General features: G+C 38.2%; 1 protein-coding gene across 1 annotated transcript in view; it reads left to right on the top strand.

The window, feature by feature from the left end:
* Positions 1-21,496, top strand: part of grik4 (glutamate receptor, ionotropic, kainate 4) — a 220,526-nt gene that overhangs the window by 184,764 nt on the left and 14,266 nt on the right. The window contains exons 14-16 of the mRNA XM_077610706.1: positions 6,388-6,495; positions 12,142-12,345; positions 16,277-16,390. Of these exons, the coding sequence (XP_077466832.1) occupies positions 6,388-6,495; positions 12,142-12,345; positions 16,277-16,390 (426 nt within the window). The remainder of the gene's footprint in view (positions 1-6,387; positions 6,496-12,141; positions 12,346-16,276; positions 16,391-21,496) is intronic.

Below are 21,496 nucleotides of genomic sequence, written 5' to 3' on the forward strand. Positions count from 1 at the left end.
TTTAATAATATGCACATATTCCATATGTGCCCCAATATGCACATACAGACGCTCCCCTACTTACGAACATTCAACTTACGAACAACGGTACATACGAACATGTCTGCAAATTGCGTTTAAGTCCAAAAATGTTCGCAAGTCCAATTTTGTATTTCGCGCCTTTTTCGGAGTAGTACTTCTTTCCGCCGCTAATACCGACGCCTGGCGCTGTGAGAGCTCAGCTCACCCAGCATCTACCTTCTTCTTCGTTGCAATGCGGAAGTGCGTGAATGTATCTCCAGTGTGCAAAGAACCTTTTTCATTTGTATCATTAAATATCTCATGCATCCAATATTGAATATGGTTGGTAAAAAGCTAAAGGCTTCTATTGAGGGAGTTGCAAGGAAGAGGCAAGCCATTTCATTTGAAACGAGTGGCAATAATAACGAAGCTTGATGCGCGTCAGAAAGTGGTGAGCGTTGCACATTCAGTACCATTTATAAACAGAAAGATCGAGCAGCAGGACCCAAATATTGAACGTTGCACAAAGTTTGCAAATCAATTGAATGATGCCATACAGTGCTACTGCATCATTTATGATGAAAAAAAAGAAGAAAACTGTGCAATTGTCATTAGGTCGCTTCTTTTGGCCAGTTTCTAATACATAAATCTCTCTCTCTCTCTACAGTACTGTACATATTCTCTCCATTTTATTAAATGTTTTTTTTTTCAGTACAAACCAATGCGTGTTACTTATACAAGCCTTAAACATACAAATGCACTTATATAAACCTTCAATATACTTATATCGGCCTTAAACATAAATTATAATACAAAATATAGCACTGAATCAACTTACAAACAAATTCAACTTATGAACAATCGCTCGGAACCAATTGCGTTCGTAAGTTGGGGAGCGTCTGTATATAATAACATCCCAGAATAACCCCAACAGTGCCCTAAATTCAAACGTACATACCCGCGAGAAATGATTTCTTTGCGTTATTGTTTTGGTTTCATTTGGGGAATTTGCACTCCCTTTCAGGGTAACCATTTTTTGGGGAGATGTAGGACAAATTGAGGGTCATGAAGAAGAAAATCCCTCTTGGGCCCTTAACAATGTAAGGTCACATACGGTAGTTTATGTCCCCCTAACTTGCTTGCATCTGTTTTAACTCGGTTCCTCTCAGCGTTTGCTAAATGATTAGATTTCTTCCCCTTTCATTTCCTCGGATACGGATGAGTCATCTCATGAATGTAATTGAATGTATCTTTCAAAGTTTAATTACAGAGTCTGGCCTGACATAAATGCCATTGACTCGTGCTGTTGGGTAGCTAGCGCATGCTCATGTGCAACAGAGCGCAGTCTATGCTTGGATGCAGACACGTAAAGTAAAGTGTGTGTCAAAGCACATCAAAGCGCTGTTTATTATCGTGTAACTAAATCGCTCGTCTTCTTTTGAAAGGTTATTTTCAGTCATTTTTTTGCAATGTTTGGCGACGCGTGGACGCCAAAGAAACAAAGTGAAAGAATGGTTTGATTAGTTGGAGGAGATGAGTTGGGAAGTCACCAACATTCTTTTATGATGAATTAGCATTTTTCATCTGCAATGTAGATGAATCGTGGGATGTCGGAAACACGCATAGGAATCGTCTCGCGTTTTGTTTGGTCTCTGTGAGACAAACGTCCGTCCCCCTTCGTCTCGTATGCCTCGTTGAAGGTTGCAGATGGGGGAATAGATCAAAAGCACCATGTTTGGGGTATTGTTAAATCTCGGAGTTATTTTTTTTTAGTCTTTGCGTCGTCCAAGTGATAGCGTATTTGTTTGTATCCTTAATCCACGTGTCAAAGTGGCGGCCCGGGGGCCAAATCTGGCCCGCCGCATCATTTTGTGTGGCCCGGGAAAGTAAATCATGAGTGCCGACTTTCTGTTTTAGGATCAAATTAAAATGCAAAGTATAGATGTATATTAAATTTCCTGATTTTCTCCCTTTTAAATCAATAATTGTAATTTTTTTAATATTTTTTTTCTGTGTTTTAGGTCAAAAATCATTTTGTAAAATCTAAAAATATATAAATAAATATATAAAAAAAGCGAAAATAAACATTGTTTTAGATCTATAAAAAATGGAATAAGCTAAAATAAACATTGTTTTAGATCTATAAAAAACGGAATAAGCTAAAATAAACATTGTTTTAGATCTATAAAAAAACGGAATATTCATGCCCTATAATCCAGTTCATTTAATCAATTTATATTTAAAAAATCTAAATAGTATATCTAAAATGGTCCGGCCCACATGAAATCAAGTTGACGTTAAAGCGGCCCGCGAACCAAAACCCTTGTCCTAACTGCCTTTATTGAAGATAAAGCTGTCTACGGTCAAATAAATAGAAATAAATGGCATTTCTAGCTTTCAGGAACAAAACCTTTATTGTTGCCACTTTTGCATGATTGGAAAATGTAAAACCAATCCATGCTGTGACTGGACTTGCATCTGAGCGGCTTTTGTCGGCTTTTCTGCTTGATCTGCTCATTAACTAAATCTGACCGAGGCCACCCGTAGAATTTCTTGGTCTTGTCTTGTTTGTTTTCACCACGACTGCCAATACACACGGTGGAATTTGAACAGCTGCCGGTGTCACGAACCGCGGATGTGAGGCTGCTATCTGTTGTTTGCTTTGGTACTCGCACAAGATGCCGAGAACACCAAGCTCTGGCCTGCCACTCAAATCCACGCTTTAATTTCGACCCTCTGCTTTTATTATTCTCCCTAAGCTATCTCAGTAACCCTATAACCACCCGATTGTTTTTCTCAAAGTACATCACCGCATCTCCAAAAATGTCCTGTTTGTATTAGCACGCACACAGATGGAAGTAATTGCCAATTATAATGCATTCTGTTTAAGATACTCAACATTTTTTGAAGCCATTTTTCACGACCTGCCAAACACAACATAAGCACCACCCGAATTCAAGCTATACCTATAAAATGTACAGATATTTTCTATCTTTAATACCGGTGTGGTGCTGGGTAAGAAAAAGATCTTTGCAGGACCGCAAAATGCGCTATTTTGAGCAGTTGCTCTGCGGAATTTTTTATTTTTTTATTTTGATGTACCGCTAATAGGGTGTAGCTGGTAGCGAGGCATTTACCATCTGTCGAGCTAATTTAAACATGCAAGGAGGATTGGAATAATGATGTAAAAATAACAGATGAAATCATTTGAGGGCGGTACTCGAAGCATCTTTGCTTAAGAGGTACGTTTCACCTTTGTTACGAGCCATCGACAAAACACTCAGCAGTTATTTATGTAAGAGGTGCTCACACTTTTGCAGCCCTGAGTGTTTAAAGAAACGATCAAGGAAAAATATTTGTTATATTAATTCTTAGAAATTATGTTGATGTATAATGTTGCAATTGCAAGGGAAAAACGCTCCTTAAGCTCCTAAATTACTCAAAATCTTTCGTCACCGAGTTAATGGAATGAGGGGTGTCGGTGTCGCTCATTATTGAGTTGCAGCTTCTATCCTATCACTAGCAACGGTTGCTAAATTGAAGGATATGATTGTGGTGCATGTTTGAAGTGTTCCAGATCAATGTATCACTTAACGAGCAGCTGTCACAGGGTCGAATCTTAGTGACATTCGATCTACCATAATTGAATTGAATGCTTTTATTGTCATTATACAAATATAATGAGATTTAAAGCTTCACCATGATATGCACAAATAAATATCAATGCATATTTACACTTGTCTATCAATTATCTTGAAAAAGCTAAAGAAACTTGTTGGCATGGATTTTTCTGCTCTATTATGACCTGCTTTTCTGTGAATCCGGTTCCAGAAGCTGATTTGGGGAAACTTGCCATAATTGGTATAAAATGTAACATTTCAGAGCCGTGTGATGCCATAAAGTTTCTCAATTTGGCGCTTAACTGAAGGTGAGAGGGAAAATTTTCATTCTCTCTGGCAATTTTGCAATGCTAGCTCAATGCCAATTGGCCAGTCATGAGCAAGGGAATGAAATCTTTACAAGAATTGTGAAAAACCTAAGCTGTCAAATATTGATGGACTTGCGTCTGTCCAAACGATACCTGTGAAAAAACTCCATTTTAGGGAAGGAAACTTGAAATGAAGTCATTGCAACACCTACTTTTACAGAATTAATTGTCGTCCCTGTCCATGTCATTGTTCCTCAAAATACGTCAACGTTGAGGACATTGAAATCCTGTCTTTTTCAATTGCGATAAAAAAACATAAACCCTGAGGGACACCCGCCAAGTAGAAACCCGAACATCCTTTAAGTCAGGGGTATCAAACTCGGGTTGGTTCGCGGGCCGCATTAACGTCAACGCCATTTCATGTGGGCCGGACCATTTTAGATCTAATATTTAGATTTTTTTTTTAATTGGTTTAAAAGAACTGGATTAAAAGCCCTAAATAGTCAGTTTTTATAGATCTAAAGCAATGTTTATTTGAGCTTTTTTTTCTTAATAATGGAAAAATTATTTTAATCATGTTTTTATTTCAAATGGAAACAAAATATATATTTTTAATGATGTTCAATATGAAAACGGAAAATATCTATATTTATTTTTAGATCTTACAAAATGCGCTTTGAACTAAAAACACAAAAGAAAAGAAAATTGGATTGAAAATATTGCAATGATTGGTTTTTAAAAAGGGGAAAATCAGGAAATATAATGTACATCTATACTCTTCGTTTTAATTTGATCCTAAAACAGAAAGTCGGCACTCATGATTTACTTTCTCGGGCCGCACAAAATGATGCAGCGGGCCATATTTGGCCCCCGGGCCGCCACTTTGACACCAGTTCTTTAAGTGAAAATCATTTTAATCCCAAAGTCCTTATAGTCTGTCTTTAAGCGGTCTGTCTAACATCCCGCTTTCTTTCCAACACTTCCCATTGCCACCCGTCTTGGCGTCGGATGCGTCTGTCAACCATCTCCTATTGAAAGCGCCATTTTTTTCTGACAGCAGAGTCAGCCAATCCCGACGCCTGAGCGACCTGCCACCGTAATCTCCACTTCCTGTTCTAATTCCACGTTAAAGAAGGAATTCCCCGTTACGGTGTGGTGTCATCGCACTTGTTGACAAGCGCCCTGACAGCGATTCTTCGTCCTCGTTCTCCTTTTCATTTCACACTTGCATAAACTTCGCATTTTTCTGTCCGTCTCCCAGTGGACGTTTCATCTTCCCTCGGCGTCCATTTTTTTTTCTCCAGCTGCCAGATTGCTACTCATACTTCCTCATTGATTTTCTTTCCATTGGCAGGCATATATTTCCCCCCCCACCCCCCACCCCCTGGTCTTTTTACGCCTGTAATATGAGCTTCTTTTATGATACCCGATCCCTCATCTGGCTTCACTGCAACATTCATAACACGCAGCAGTCGAGCCGCCGGCACGATTGCTTTTATTGTAATTGCGGTGTAACCACCAAATGAAGAACGCTGCAGATGTGCAACTCCGGGTTGCCCAGTTATTTAGATTCACGCATTTATAACGCCTCGGGCTGGGTTATGTCTCTGGAATTAAATCACGGTGCTCTGGTCCTTTAAGTGGCCTCGATGTTTTCGCGACAAATTAGCTCTGGAATTGAACCTTTGCCGCTATTTTGTCACCCGTGGTTAGCACGGCTGGGTTTGTGGAGTGGTTTATCGAGTAGCCGTATTGAGTGCTATGATAGTGTACATCACAGGTGTCAAAGTGGCGGCCCGGGGGCCAAATGGGGCCCGCTGCATCATTTTGTGTGGCCCGGGAAAGTAAATCATGAGTGCCGACTTTCTGTTTTAGGATGAAATTAAAATGATAGATATAGATGTATATTATATTTCCTTATTTTCCCCCTTTTAAATCAATAACTGCAATTTTTAATCAATTTTATCTGTGTTTTTAGTTCAAAAATCATTTTGTAAAATTTAAAAATACCTAAAAATATTTTCTATTTTCCACTTTAATATAGAACATAATGATTAAGAGAGATTTTCCCTTACTAAGAAAAAAAGCTCAAATAAACCCATTTTTTTTATCTATAAAAAAAACGGAATAGCCAGGGCTTTTAATCCAGTTCTTTTAATCCATTTATTTAAAAAAAATCTAAATATTATATCTAAACGATGCATTTCGCCTTGTTTGTTTTTTTCTCTCGCCACCACGTCATAATCACTTCCGTCTGCAATTGCCCGACGACGTTTCTTAATTGCCTTAAGTCTCACATCGCCACCATGTCTGTCGCCGTCTGGGCGTCCTTCGCTGATTTGTGAAGGTCGTAGCGTTCCTACGTGGCAAAGCATTCTTTCGGTCTGTACCAGCCAGTGGACATAATGACTGATGGTGTGTTTATTGTGTGTGTGTTTGTGTGTGTTTGTGATTGGCAGATTGGCCTGTGGCACTCTGAAGATGGACTTTCTATGGAAAAGAAGCTCCCCTCCGTCAATGTGACTCACTCGCTCTTCAACACGACTCTCACCGTCACCACCATACTCGTAAGTGGCCATGTTTATTTACATCATCGTCACGCAAAATTACTCGGAGTGGGAAAAAAAACGCCTCTGCCACACCTGGCGTATGCAAATTAGATTTGCATATTTCCCTGCCATCTTTTTATAAGAGATTCCTTCATAATTATGTTTTCCTCAAAATGTCACATACTGGTTGAATCTGACCCTTTTAGAGGATGTCAATGTGTTTATTGAGGCCGTGATCAATTAACTAACATGATTATGGGATATTCAAATTTAATTTCCATGAGTAAGGAGTATTTTTTTCTTAAAACAACTAATAACTAAAACTATGACTTGAGTACCGCATTGTGAAATTATGATTACACTACAAATTCCAAAAATAACTCAAATTAATTAATTACTTCTTTATTGATTATTTATTATTATTTATTGATTGTTTATTTATTTATTATTTATTTATTTATTATTTATTTTTTATTTATTTATCATTTATTTATCATTATTTACTTATTTATTTATTATCTATTTATTATTATTAATTTATTATCTATTTATTATAATTTATTGATTATTTATCTGTTGGTTTGTTATTTGTGTACGTCCCTATTTATGTTGTTGACTACTTATTAAGTTGATTACTTGTTTCTTTATTATTTATTACTGATTTATTTATTTATTTGTCTGTCTGTTTGTTGTTGTTATTTGTGCACTTTGTGGTGAACCTTTAAATCTCGTTATACTTGTATAATGACAGTAAATTGAGTAGCTTGGATAAAAATCAGAGTCAAAAACTTTTTAAAAAAAATAATTTAATCGACTAATAGTTATTAATAAAATAATATATTTATGAATAACCATCAGTCGATTAAATTAGTATTTTTTAAAGATTTTGGTGTTATTTGTATTACAGAGTAAATTGAGTAGCTTGGATAAAACTCAGAGTCAAAAACTTAAAAAAAATACTAATTTAATCGACTAATGGTTATTAATAAAAGAATGGATTTATTAATAACCATAAATCGATTAAATTAGCATTTTTTACAAAGTTTTTGACTCTCAGTTTTATCCAAGTTACTCAATTTACTCTGTAATACAAATAATAACCCCATTTTTAAAAGCATAACCAATTCCAAAAAAATGCATTCAAGTTTGCCTAAAAATTAGCATATAAACTCATATTTTCTACTTTAACTGCTCCTTTCTCTGTCCAAACACCCGCGTCTGAATTCCAAGCACAAAAGTTTCATTTCCATCTCCATTCTCCCGAATCTCTTCCGAGCATCCCTATTCGCCAACATCGGCGTCGCCACGGAAACGAGCGAAATAACAGCCCTATTTTCGTAGCTCTCATTCACACGAAACTTTCCTTTTACGCCAATGAAGACGCGAGCTGTGTTAACGAAAGTCACCGTTCTTTCAGAAGAGAATGAAGTCAAAAGCTCGATTTCATTCCGTAGATATGGCGTCCCTCAAACCGACTTCGGGAAGAAAAAAACAGCGCCGAGGCAATTTTAGGCTCCTGGCACGCCGCATTCATCACGATACGATTGCTTTGTCCTTCTTATCTTACTTGTGCGCGCCACCTCCAGAATTTCTTAACTCCGAGCTCTAAAATTAGCGCTTTCAGTAAAAAAAATAGACACCCGGCACGTGTGAATTCTCGGCGCCATTCCGTGTCGCGTCCTCGCCGTTTTACGACACCATTTCCGTGGCGGTGGCGGAATTGATTATCTCTTTTCCCGCGTTTGTGATCATTGATCCCATTTTTTTTACATTGTAGTCAATTCATGGTGTTTATTGTGAGCGTCGCCATGTGATGGAAAAAGCCAATAATTTGCTTTTGGGAGATAAAATAGTCTTTATGTGGTATTTTTATTGTGGTTTATCTTGGTTCTGAAATGCAATAGCTTGACAAAATGTGTAAAAGGAAACCTGTTTGCATTATGATATCTTCAATGTGGCCTGAGATGGAAATTGTAGACTTGGGGATGTTTTTTAAAAATGGAATAGACGTGGTGGAGTTGTATCTTTGGAACTAAAATGACCAAAATGACGTTTTTTTGGTCTGCCCTGCTAAAAGGAAATTGAAATACAAGTATTAGGTGAATGTAGATAGTCCCAATTTATCCAAAATATAGGCTAAAAACTGCTCAGCACCAAGTGAAGTGAAAAAAAATCTAAGAAATATACATATTTGCATGTTTGAAATGACCACGTGGTTTTCATTTTGCTCAATTCTGACAAATTGTCAGGAGCGGCCCGTTTGTCCCTCCTGGCTTGCCGTCAGGTTAGAGCAGCTGCAAACGATCCTTGATTACCTCCTGGTATTTAAACACCACGGAAATGGTTAGTCATTGTCGGATCGTCCTGCGTGACACGCAATGTGTTACAGCACACATCGCTACAAGGTACTATTCCCCATACTCTGGTTTTGTTTCAAGCCCTTTTGAGTCATTAAAAGTTACTGTCATGAGAACAGCCCGTCTCGTTCCCTCCTGCTTCCCCGCTACTGGGTCCGAATCTCCCCGATTGCGCCACGGCGTCTCGCCGCGATCATAACACAAATGAAAACTGTCTTAGATTGGTTAGCAATTTTTTGACACAGCTATACATACATAAATGTCAATCTTTTGTCTATCCACAAATAGACAAATAGAAATTATACACCCAAAGACGGTGTATATTTTTTCATCCTGTTTCAAGATTCAATTAAATTGAAATGAGTTGAGGTGAATGCTTTTATTGTCATTTTACAAGTATTTAAAGCATCACAAAGTGCACAAATAACCACAAACAAACTGAAAAAATTAATATTTAATAAGTAATAGATAAATAAGTAGTCAACCACTTAAATAAATAGGGAACTGCACAAATAACAACAACAATCAAACAGATTTTATTTTATTTTTTATTTTTTATAAATAATAAATAAGTAGTCAACCTAGTAGATAAGTAACAGTCAACATAATAAATAACAGTCATTTATAATAAAATGACTTAAACTCTTATTTAAACTATTATTTAAAACGTAATATAATGTGATTTGTAACAGTGTAGAGTTGCATTATCATGCTGGACTCGAATGTTAGTCCTTTTTTTTTACTATTTTATATGCATTAAAATTAACCATTAGCATCATCATGAAAACAGAATTATTAAAAATAACTTCAACTCCCATCTGAAGGCAATACTATGATAAAAATATGTTTTGTTCTTAATATCCTGGACTTTGCAAGAGTGTAGAGTTGCACTATCATGCTGAACTGATTATTTTGTCCTGTTTTTACTCTTTCTTTCTGCATTAAAGTCATCGTAAAACCAGAATTGTTGAGGAAGCACTTAAATTGCAGCTTCTATGGAGTAAGTATAGCAAAAATTGCAGCGCCTGTGTGCTGCTAGTCTATTTTATTTAATGTCCAGATGAGGCATCCGCTACACTTATCAGTATAGCAGCAGGCTCTTCTTGGTTTGGGAATAAGAGCTGCTTTAGAAGTCTTGACTTTTTTTTTATGGCTTTGAAACTTCTACCGACTTTTTACAAAAACAAGTGAACATTTCACTCGAGAAGTTTCGAGTCATTTAGGACGACAATATATTTGATTTAGTAAGTGACTTTGGAACACAGTGTGCCTGTCAGAGTAGTTTAAACGGAATGATGCTCTTACTCTGTTAAATTGAGCGATGTGGATTTGTTGTCTTTATTTGGTAAAAAAAAAATCTGCATCAAAATATCTTTATTCGATTAAAAAGTGATTGTGGAAGATGAGATTGTTTCTTTTCTGATTAGCTGTTGTTCCCTGGGAAATCTTTCTAGCTGGAAATAAAACATAGTTAAGAAAGGGATAGTTTTACCCTAGGACAGCGGCTCTCGAGCCACATGCGGCTCCCAGCCAAAATGAATGTGGCTCTTTGCTTTTTATCATATTTTGTATGTACTATTGTGGCCTCATTTTCATGTTTCTCTTATTTTTATTCTCTTTTTTAACACACTCAAATTGATCAGGGTTCATTAAAAAAAACAAATAATCAAATATATTTAAAAAAAAAACCATTTGGCAGATTGGATTTTTTTATGCTTTTTTTTAGTGTTGCTCTTTGACTCTCACGGGTTGAAATTTTTGTGTCTCACTTTTAAAAGTGCTTTTGGATTTTGGTCATAGAGTATTTAAATCAAAGTAATTGCGTCTAAACTACTAAAACAGGACGAAAACAGACATGACAGCAGTCGAGCCAACACAAAAACGACAGACTGCCGTCCCGTTTTTATCCATTCCTGCCATCTTTAATGTTATGGACAGATGTCAAAGACAGAGATGTGGACTCAAAAGAACATATATGGAAAAAAAAATCGCTTTATCGCCACGAGCTATTGGGCAATAAAGCTCCAAATGACGCCATTTGGTTTTTTTTCGCACCCATAAATCAAGAGCAGGCTTGAGAGGTAAATTTTGTCTTGTCACATCATTACAAGTTGGAGAATGCAAATAAACGTCTTCCAGGCAGAGGAGAAAGAAAATGAAGTGCTGTTCAGTGCCAGATTGCTATGCGAGTCTAACACAAAACGTGGAAATAATATGATCTTGCAAGCAAATATTCTCATCCATAGTGGCAGTCGTTAATAATAACTGGAATAGATTTGGAATAAGTAGCAAAATTGCCTTGTACGTACAACAGGAAGGTTTTTTTATACATTAGCATAACAAAACACAGCCTGCATGTGCTAATTTCACTGGTAATATTGATAATAAACACTGCACTAAATTGTGAATAAGGCATATGTTATTAATATATTATGCTAAGATGGGTGAGGGCTATATAAAGGAATGTAAGTTTTTTTTGTGCCCTGTGATTGGCTAACCGCCCATTCAGGATGTCCTTCCCCCATCTGGTGCCCGTAGTTGACCAGGATAGGCTACGGCACCCCTGCGCAAGATATAATTGTAAGATTGATCAAAAACCAAACCTTGATTTTGAGTCGTATTGTTTAGGATGTTACTTAAAACGCCACAATTTGTAAAATAAAGTGAAGTTGAATGGGTGATGTAATAATGGAAGAAGAGAAACCATTGCCTTGTGACCTTTTAAGATTGAATTAAATAGAATTGAATGCTTTTGTTGTCAATATACAAGTTTAATATTCACGACGTATGTAAGAAATGGCACCTAAAGACAGCCTAAGAAAGGATATTATTTAAAGGGCCACAAATTGCAATATAAAGTAAAGTTGAATGGTGGATGTAATAATGGAAGAGAAACCATTACCATGTGACCTTACAAGATTGAATTCAATAGAATTGAATGCTTTTATTGTCAATACATAAGTATAATATTGACGACGTATGTAAGAAATCACACCTAAGTGAAAGCTCTTGTAAATATTTTCTGCTCACGACTCTTCCAAATCGAAGTGCTTTGACTTACAAGTTCATTTTTTAACTCCATCACTTGCATCTCAAATCGACGTCCCCTTCGAAACGAGTCGGAATTTTCTTAGTCATTATCGGCCCAAATTACCGACATTTAGCTCTGTGCAATATTGCGCCTTGAATGGTAATATAGAAAATATTGCCCCAAACAGTTATTTGAATATATCTGAACATAAGACAATTGAAATGATTGAGTGCCAAAATAACCGATTGCTAACGCTAACTTTTTTCACGCATCCAGGAGAATCCGTATGTGATGCTACGAGCCAACCACCAGGAAATGGAGGGTAACGAGCGCTATGAAGGCTTCTGCGTGGACATGCTAAAAGAGCTAGCGGCCATTCTCAAGTTTAAATATCGAATCCGATTGGTGGGGGACGGACAATACGGAGCGCCGGGAGCCAATGGAACGTGGAGCGGCATGGTGGGAGAACTCATCTCAAGGGTAAGTTTTGTCAACGTAAATAAACATGTTGATCTCATCAAATTTAGTGCGTGAAATCGGAAAATCTGAGGGAAATTCTCCAAGGATTTGCACGTAAACACCCGAGGGAAATTTTATTTAACTGATTTTTTTCCCCAAAATTGACACATTTTTTGCAGTGTGTTCTCTATCCGTCTAAGGTAGACATATTTTGTGTGTGGTAGTTAGTGAAATTTGTATTTTAAAAAAATATGCATTAGCAATAACAGCCAAAGATTGTCAAGCAGAATAAAAATGTCAAGTCTTGTTTCTTTGTCAGGGATTCATTGTCAATGTTGAATCCCTGCGAAAAACAAAAGACTTGAAGTCCCACCAAAAAGTCCAATTAAACCTCCCCAAAAATGCTTAGCAATCTTCCCTTTCAAGCTTTTAATCTTTTCAACCTTTTGTCTTTCAACCTTCTAAAGCAAGGGTGTCAGACTCGGGTTGGTTCGCGGGCCGCTTTAACATCAACTTGATTTTATGTGGGCCGGACCATCTTAGATATAATATTTAGTTTTTTTTTAAATAAATGGATTAAAAGAACTGGATTAAAAGCCCTGAATATTCAATTTTTTATAGTTCTAAAACAATGTTTATTTTAGATTTTATATATTTTTAGATTTTACAAAATGATTTTTGAACTAAAAACACAGAAAAAATGGATTAAAAAATGACAATTATTGATTTAAAATGGGAAAAATCAGGAAATTTAATATACATCTATACTCTTCATAATTAATTTGATCCTAAAACAGAAAGCCGGCACTCATGATTGACTTTCTCGGGCCGCACAAAATGATGCGGCGGGCCAGATTTGGCCCCCGGGCCGCCACTTTGACACGTGTTCGTTCTAAAGCGCACGAAAATAGTTGGAACACGTCAAGGTTGTTTGTCTGCTACTTCGTAAACATTTTACTGTATTATAAATCAGAACAGAAAGAACACAAATCAATGCTTGTGATGAACATCTACCTGGAAATGGCATTTAAGTTGAGATGGAGAATCAAAGGAACATACGATAAAGACAGATTTCGAAAAAGAACGTGTTGAAATGAGACTTTTGTCACCACAGAGCGTAAAAATCATTGATTATGCAACTATAAAACTTGATATAAATGACGCTGATTTATTCTAGGTAGGCCGTCAGTGTGTTTTTATTGACTCTATGAACTATGCTAGCTTTCCTCACGATCGCGATGCATTTTCTACCAATGACATAAGGTTATTTATACCATCTATATACAACCGAGTTTAAATTTCTCTCCCTCGTGATTAATGTGACAAGTCAAGAGTCAAAACTGCAAGCAATATACTACGCCTGTTATTTATATAATGGTGGTTTACAAACCTGAATTTACAAACCTTCTCCTCTTTTTAAATTTCACTTTGTTCAATTTGTCACAGGGCAAAGGTCATTTGGAAAGTTCCTTCCACTGTGGAATAAAACAATTCATTTTGCCTGGCTTAAGGTTTCGAGGCGGAAGAAAAGCATTAAATAAAACAAAGAAAGTGGCACTTTTGTCAGCTCAGTGGACGGCGGCGACAAAAGACCGCCGGGGTTACACAATAACTGCCACTGCCTTTCACATTGAACAATATTTTACTGCAGTAGTCTGACAGATGTCAAAAAAAACAAAGCTTACCATTAGCCTTTGTATACAACGCGAGTCAATTTGGATTTGTTCACCCGTATATTTTCATTTGAATGTTCAACTTCTTGTGTTTTCAAATCCGACTTTCATCCAAGAACGGCGCAAAAAAACGTTTGATTTTCGACTCCGCTTGTGATGCTGTCAGGTAAAAAATAATAATAATTGGCTTCAAAAACAATAAATTTTAAAAATGCCACCAACGTGTAACTCCTAAAAAATTGCAAAAATATCCAAATTGGGTGTTACATCATCCATATTCTCCCCGGATTTATGTGGGTTTTCTCTGGGTACTCCACTTTCCACAAAAAAATGCATGCTAGGCTAACTAGTTGAACACTCTGAATTGCCTCTAACATGAATTGTTGTCCGTCTTTTAGTGCCCTGCAATTGGCTGGTCACCAAATTCACATTAGCTTGATTAGACTCCAGCACCCCCGCGACCCTTATGAGAATAAGCCAGAAAATCACAAATAAAATTGAATAGGAAACCTAACTTTTTCTCGGTATCAAACACTAGAAGGCATAGAAATCCAGTTTTCGGGCTTGCATGGGTTTTCTCTGGGTACTCCCCGAAAAATGCATGCTAGGCTAACTAGCTGAACACTCAAAATTGCCTCTAGCATGAATTGTTGTCCGTTTTTTAGTGCCCTGCAATTGGCTGGTCACCAAATTCACATTAGCTGGATTAGACTCCAGCACCCCCGCGACCCTTATGAGAATAAGCCAGAAAATCACAAACAAAATTGAATAGGAAACCTAACTTTTTTCCGGTAACAAACACTAGAAGGCATAACAACAGGCAGGCATAGAAATCCAGTTATCGGGCTTGTGTGGGTTTTCTCTGGGTAATCCCCAAAAAATGCATGCTAGGCTAACTAGCTGAACACTCTAAATCGCCTCTAGCACGAATTGTTGTCCGTCTTTTAGTGCCCTACAATTGACTCGTCACCAAATTCAAGTTATCTGGATTAGACTCCAGCACCCCCCGCGACCCTTATGAGAATAAGCCAGAAAATCCCAAATAAAATTGAATAGGAAACCTAACTTTTTCCCGGGTGCAAACACTAGAAGGCATAACAGCAGGCAGGCATAGAAATCCAGTTATCAATATTAATATTCTATTGTCCCATAAATAATTCAGTGGCTGTTACTACTGCGTGTTCATCTCGCAAAAGATCTGCCTTTGTAGAAATTGCCTCGACGCCCTCTCCCCGCGTGTGGCTTCCTTCCGGCGCTGGGTGCAGCCAATCAGACTTTCAAACGACTGGGAGTTTTTTAAAAAAGAAAAGCAGCCAACCCAGCTTTGGTATTGCCGATAATAAAGGACGAAACCCCGCGGCGGCGGGTTATGTCGAGTCTCGAGTACGCTATACGCGAGAAACAGACTTCTGTCTTTGCAGTTTCGCCCAAAACACAGACATAATAATGACGATAGATTTGTGGCACGTTTACTAAACTGCCACTATTTGTCAGAAATCCTCTTCAGCTCGTCTAGGTTTTTTTGAAAGTTTATTGGCCTCATTTTCCCCAAAAAATGTTATCTAGTCTTTTTAGCCATTCTGAAGGGATGTCCAATCCTTGGTAATGCCATGATAAGGACTTTTGTCAATGTGTCATGGGATTATTTAATGCACCACTAGTTCTTTTGTATGGAAAAAAAGCCTAACTTGACAGTATATGGGGTATGAAATGAATTTGTAATCCGTTGTAAAGGTTTTAGGTCACATATATTCCCAAAAAAAATTGATATAAATAATCTGGGGCTAGGTTTTTTCCATATTTTAACTGGGCTGATCTGGGGTGGGGTAAATAGTTTTATTTTCAGATGAGAATGGAAAGTGTAGTGCAGTCATTGAGCAGAAGGTGATGGTTCAAAGGCCACTTTTTTTTAGTGGGATCGAAAGGTTTGATTAATTATGGATCACATTTGACAAAGAACAGCAGGTCATGCATTTGTAGTCCCATCTGCAGTGAGGCATTCTTCACAATCCCCTTCATTCTCCTGCAACGACCCATGTGCTCCTGTTTCCAATCTGTGTCCCCCGGGGAGATGACATCGACCTCAAAGTTGTATTTTACAGCCTTGTTTGTCTCTTGGCAATTGCAACCCTGTGTTTTAGCAGACATTACTCGAGTTTTTTTCCGGATGTGTTTGCCACACTTGTAGCCCAACTGAAGACTATTTTGAGTCTATCTCTCAATGACATTGCTTGGCTCAACAAGTCTTTGAACAGGATGTTCTCTGTTGTTCCTTTCAGAAAGCCGACTTGGCAGTCGCCGGCCTCACCATCACAGCCGAGCGGGAAAAAGTCGTCGACTTCTCCAAACCCTTCATGACCCTCGGCATCAGCATCATGTACCGCGTCCATTTGGTGAGATACATTTCACACTGTCCGGCCTATTCCGGAATGTTCCCATCAATTTAGCCTGGGTTTAAGCAAATTGAGAAACAACTCTTATTCTCCTGGTTGTGTATTTCAAAAGTGATAACATAACTAGTTGCGTGATTGTCCTGTTGCCCGAGTTTGAGATAATACTGCCATGGGGGTGTTTCAATTTAGAACAGGAGTGGGCAAACTATTCCGGAAAGGGTCGCAGTCGGTGTGGGTTTTCATTCCAACATATAAGAGGAAACCTTTCCACCAATCTGGGATCTTAGAAGTCCAATCAGTGCATAATGGTCAGGTGCTTCATGTTTCAGCAGAAACCCCATTGGTTAAACTGTTTCTGTTGGATTGGTTGGAACAAAAACCTGCACCCACAGTGGTCCTCAAGGACCAGTTTACCCATAGTTTAGAACAGGGGTGGTCAACTCCGATCCTCGAGAGCCACTATCCGGTCTGTTTTCCATATCTCCCTCCACCAACACACCTGAATCAAATCATCGGGATCGGTATCAAGCTTCTGGACAGCTTGCTGATGGGTTGATCATTTGATTCAGGTGTGCTAGACCAGGAAGATATGGAAAACAGACCGGATAGCGGCTCTCAAGGACCGGATTTGGCCACCCCTGGTTTAGAAGGTCACATTCCTGTGACAAGGTATGCAAACCAAGCAACAAAATACGCAAACACTTTGATCAGGGTGCGAAGCCATGTGGGGCACAGACTCTTAAATTCATTTTAATAATGTTGCTATAACGAAAAGATCCTGAAAAGATTTTGTGGCTTTGTGGCTTCTAACACAAGGTGGAGAACTTTGTACCAAGTGTCACGGGAAAGGCAAACAAGGCTTACGTCTTGCCTGCAGCCCACACACTCTTTCGCGACTTGTATAAAGAGAGGAAACAGATCAAGGAACCTTCGGGGAAAAAGAAAACAAAGTTTGGAAGGTTTCGAGCCTATGTTTGCAGAATGGGAGGCCCATTCATCAGGGCCGACCTCCTCTTTCACCCAAGGTGACCATAATGGCACTCGCCACTGAGGAAACGGACTCTTTGTCATCCACCACGAGCGTTTATTCCCTTTCAGTAGGATAGCCGTTCTTGTAAACTGTCCCCTTTTTGTGTACCGCCCTCATTGTCGGCACGCAGCGCTAATCGCCGGGGCAGTGCGGCACGCAATTGAGCAGTTGGGGAGAATCAATCGATGGCCTCAGCAGGTGTGCTTGTGAAGGGCTGCTGGGTAGAGTGGTACCTGTGGAGTTAGGCCAAGGAGTTTAGAGGGAGAAAATCATCCTGTTGAATGGACGGAAGAGACTCGGTTGGCGCACCATTTCTTGGGAAGTCGTTGAAGAACTGAAAGGGACACTTATAACCGTATATGTCGTTTAAAAAAAAATAACAGGGCCAATGTGAGAGAACTTTGTTGCTTTGTTTTATTTAACTAATAATGATAAATATAGGGCAGGACGAGTGGTTAGCATGTTAGCCTCAGAGTCATGGGTTCGATCCCAGGTTGGTCCACTTTGAATGTTCTAGTCGAGCATGCATGTTTTTTTAAACAATCAATTTTTATCTTATTTAAAACTCATTTTAGTCAGAGTAATGGTTGTGAGATAAGATGTGGGTATTATTTTCCCAACGCAATCTGCCAGTTCATCTCATTTTCTGCATATCTCTTACACAATATCTGCATTATGCATCTTTTTGGCATGTTATTAATTGCCTACTCATCTCAGAAAACTTTTGAGCCAGTCAACTTCAAGAAGATTTAAGTCATGCCTTTCAAGTTATTCCATTTCATGTCTGCCAAAGGTCTGCTGAAAATACTGTTTTCTAGTTGTGAGAGAATTCAAGAGTCAAATGGAGAAAAGTCGTAATTGGTCAGTGGTTCTCAAATTTTGACCGTCTTCCAGATTAAATGAACTTGTCGGCTGTCTCAATCAGTGGCAGCCAATGGGCTTCACGATAGGTTCCACCCATTCAAACGGACATAAATCATCAAATATTACGTTTCTGTAGATCAGCAGACATTTCGCACGCCTGCCACGGTTGGCCTCAGTCATCACCCCCAATGCCACAACGTGCCCTCGTGCTATTGGCTGGCCCGTCTCATGGAAACTTTCCCTTATGTCACCTTCATCGTCTGCGTCCTCAAAGCCAAGTGAGGTGAAGGATTCTTCATCAGAAGTCAATGTAGTCGTTTCCGCACGCCTATGTCAAGGTAATGGCGTGTATATGTTTATTTATGGATTCAACGGGCACAGATGTAGCTTCATTTGATTTGATTTACGATCGCCGAGGAGGATTGAGGCCGCTCACAACTCAAGTTATTATGGTGGATGTTTATGGAAGGGATTGGAGAGGCAGTGAAATTATTGTGGCGACTGACCTTGTGACCCCGACGGAATCAAATGCGCTTTTGTTTGATGGGGGGGGTTGGCAGAAGATCAGAAAGAGGAAGTCAATGAGGAAGGAGTAGTCTGAGGGAGGGCAGAATAGTTGAAATGACAATGGGAAGTGTCCTTCACTGAGTCAGTATTCAGACCGGCAGTCTCCAGAGGCCAACATGGTGGCGTGCATACAAAGAGGCCCCATGAATAGGTGAAATCCTTGACTGGGTAACCTCACGAGCTCCTTCAGACACGAGAAAAAAAAGAAGAAGAAAAAAAACAAGACCATTAAGCGCCAGAAGAATGGCATCTTCTAGTCCGTAATGGCGGCCCATGTTATTTGCTAAGAGTCTTGATGTTCTGTTTGCTGGCAAAATTCTCATTTACATTATTTGGTATTCATTCCTAAGCAGTGGTTTACCTTTTAGTCTGTTATTTTTAGTCAAATAATCCCCTTGCTAAAGGCAACGATGATAATAAAAGAAATTTTTGGTTCCATCGCACGGTTACTGTAATTGTACGATGTGATCATGTATTCTTTGTGGGCTAGCAAAAATGCATACACTGGGTTTTTTTTGTCAATGAGTGACAGCACAAACAACCACTGACAAGCTTTGAAACGTCGGCGTAAACACAAACACGGCGCTGTGGTCTTTGTCTGTCATGTGCAAACAAACAAAGCAACTCTCCCACAAATACGACGAGCGAGCGAGTAGGAGGCCAAACATGTACTGGAAAGCAGTTGTTGTGATCTGAAACAAATACAATATTTGCCGACAAGGAATTATGAATTATAAGTGTCCTATCCTCGATTACAGTCATGTCAGTGATGAATTTTTTTATGGAAACATTCTGATATTTACAGGTTACGTAATGCTAATCTACACAGGTTGAATTGGGGTCAATGGAGTCGGTTATTTTTCTATGGTGCGTTTGTTGTTGTTGTTGTTGTTTGCTTTTTGATTCTTGATTCCAAATCAAGAATGTTATGGAGAAGTATGTGTTTTGAAATCAATTAATCCTAATCCCACATTTAATTTGTGTATTTAAACACAGGTTGAATTGAGGTAAATGGAGCGTTTCTATGGTGCGTTTGATTTTTCTTGTTGTTTTCTTTTTTTAATTCCAAATCAAGAATGTTAAGGAGAAGTATGTGTTTTGAAATGAGTTACTAATCCCAATCCCAAATTTAATTTGTCTATTTTAACACAGGTTGAATTTAAGTAAATTGAGTCTAGGCTATTTTTCTATGGTGCATTTGTTTGTTGTTGTTTTCTTTTTTTATTCCAAATCGAGAATGTTAAGGAGAAGTATGTGTTTTGAAATGAATTACTAATCCCAATCCCAAATTTAATTTGTCTATTTCAACACAAATTGAATTGAGGTAAATGGAGCGTTTCTATGGTGCGTTTGGTTGTTGTTGTTGTTGTTGTTTTTTCCTTTTGATTCCAAATCAAAAATGACATTGAGAATTAAGCGGTTTGAAATAATCCCAAATTTAATTGGTCTTATTAATTTTAAATTAAAATATCCATCAGAAATTTGAATGCAAAAAGCAAAATAATTTTCCCTCTTGGGTAAGAGAGTTTATTATTTCATTTAGTCGTTTGAGGTATTTATGGTGGAGGTACATGGTTCTCGTTGATGATCAAAAATCCTCCACAAATTGAATTTTGCTCGCCGCTAAGCGACAAATTAGCGAGGCGTTTCAACATTGGTGGCGTCCCCAGAGACTTCATTATTTACCATTGGAGTGCAATATTTTTTTTATCTTGGGGGGCGGGGAGGGCGACGATATGGTAATTGAAGAGCTTGTTGCACGGTCATAAATGGAACAGTTGCTGGTGTGATCAGATTCACAGTTTAACTGTCCCACTGACCCTTTCATGGTCACTACACAGATGGCACATCTCCGCACAAAGTGAATCATATTCCAAATGTCGGCGGCATGCGAAAACACACAGCGCCCGCATAAATTTACGGTTGATTCTGCTTCATTCGTAATTGGTCCCGTTTAAAGGACATTGGTGGGAAAGCAACGCAATACTCCCACCGGGTAGGCAAAGGATCAAGTAGAAAAAGTGTACACAGGCACATTTTACAGGTACAGTCTTCATACCTGGCAACTTAAATGTTTTTCCTGTATTTTATATTTATTCGATCATTTGAAATTGTGTACGCCGTGTAACAACTTTTGTACGGGATTTTTTTAAGTGCATTTTTTTTGTAAAACTGATCTCGTTTTCAACTTGATTTCACGTGGGCCGGACCATTTTAGATATAATATTTAGATTTTTTTTTTATAAATGGATTAAAAGAACTGGATTAAAAGCCCTGAATATTCAGTTTTTTATAGATCTAAAACAATGTTTATTTTAGCTTTCTTAATATATATTTTTAGATTTTACAAAATGATTTTTGAACTAAAAACACAGAAAAAATGGATTAAAAAATTACAATTATTGATTTAAAAGGTGGAAAATCAGGAAATCTAATATACATCTATACCAAATATTTTAATTTGATCCTAAAACAGAAAGTTGGCACTGATTTACTTTCCCGGGCCACACAAAATGATGCGGTGGGCCAGATTTGGCCCCCGGGCCGCCACTTTGGTCTACGGTCACTATGTGAAACAGTCATTCTAATTAATATTCTTAAATTTTCTCTAAAAAGCATCATGACACTAGCATAGTACACAAAAA

Source organism: Stigmatopora argus, chromosome 10 (assembly GCF_051989625.1).
Source record: "Stigmatopora argus isolate UIUO_Sarg chromosome 10, RoL_Sarg_1.0, whole genome shotgun sequence".
NCBI classification, from domain to species: Eukaryota; Metazoa; Chordata; class Actinopteri; order Syngnathiformes; family Syngnathidae; genus Stigmatopora; species Stigmatopora argus.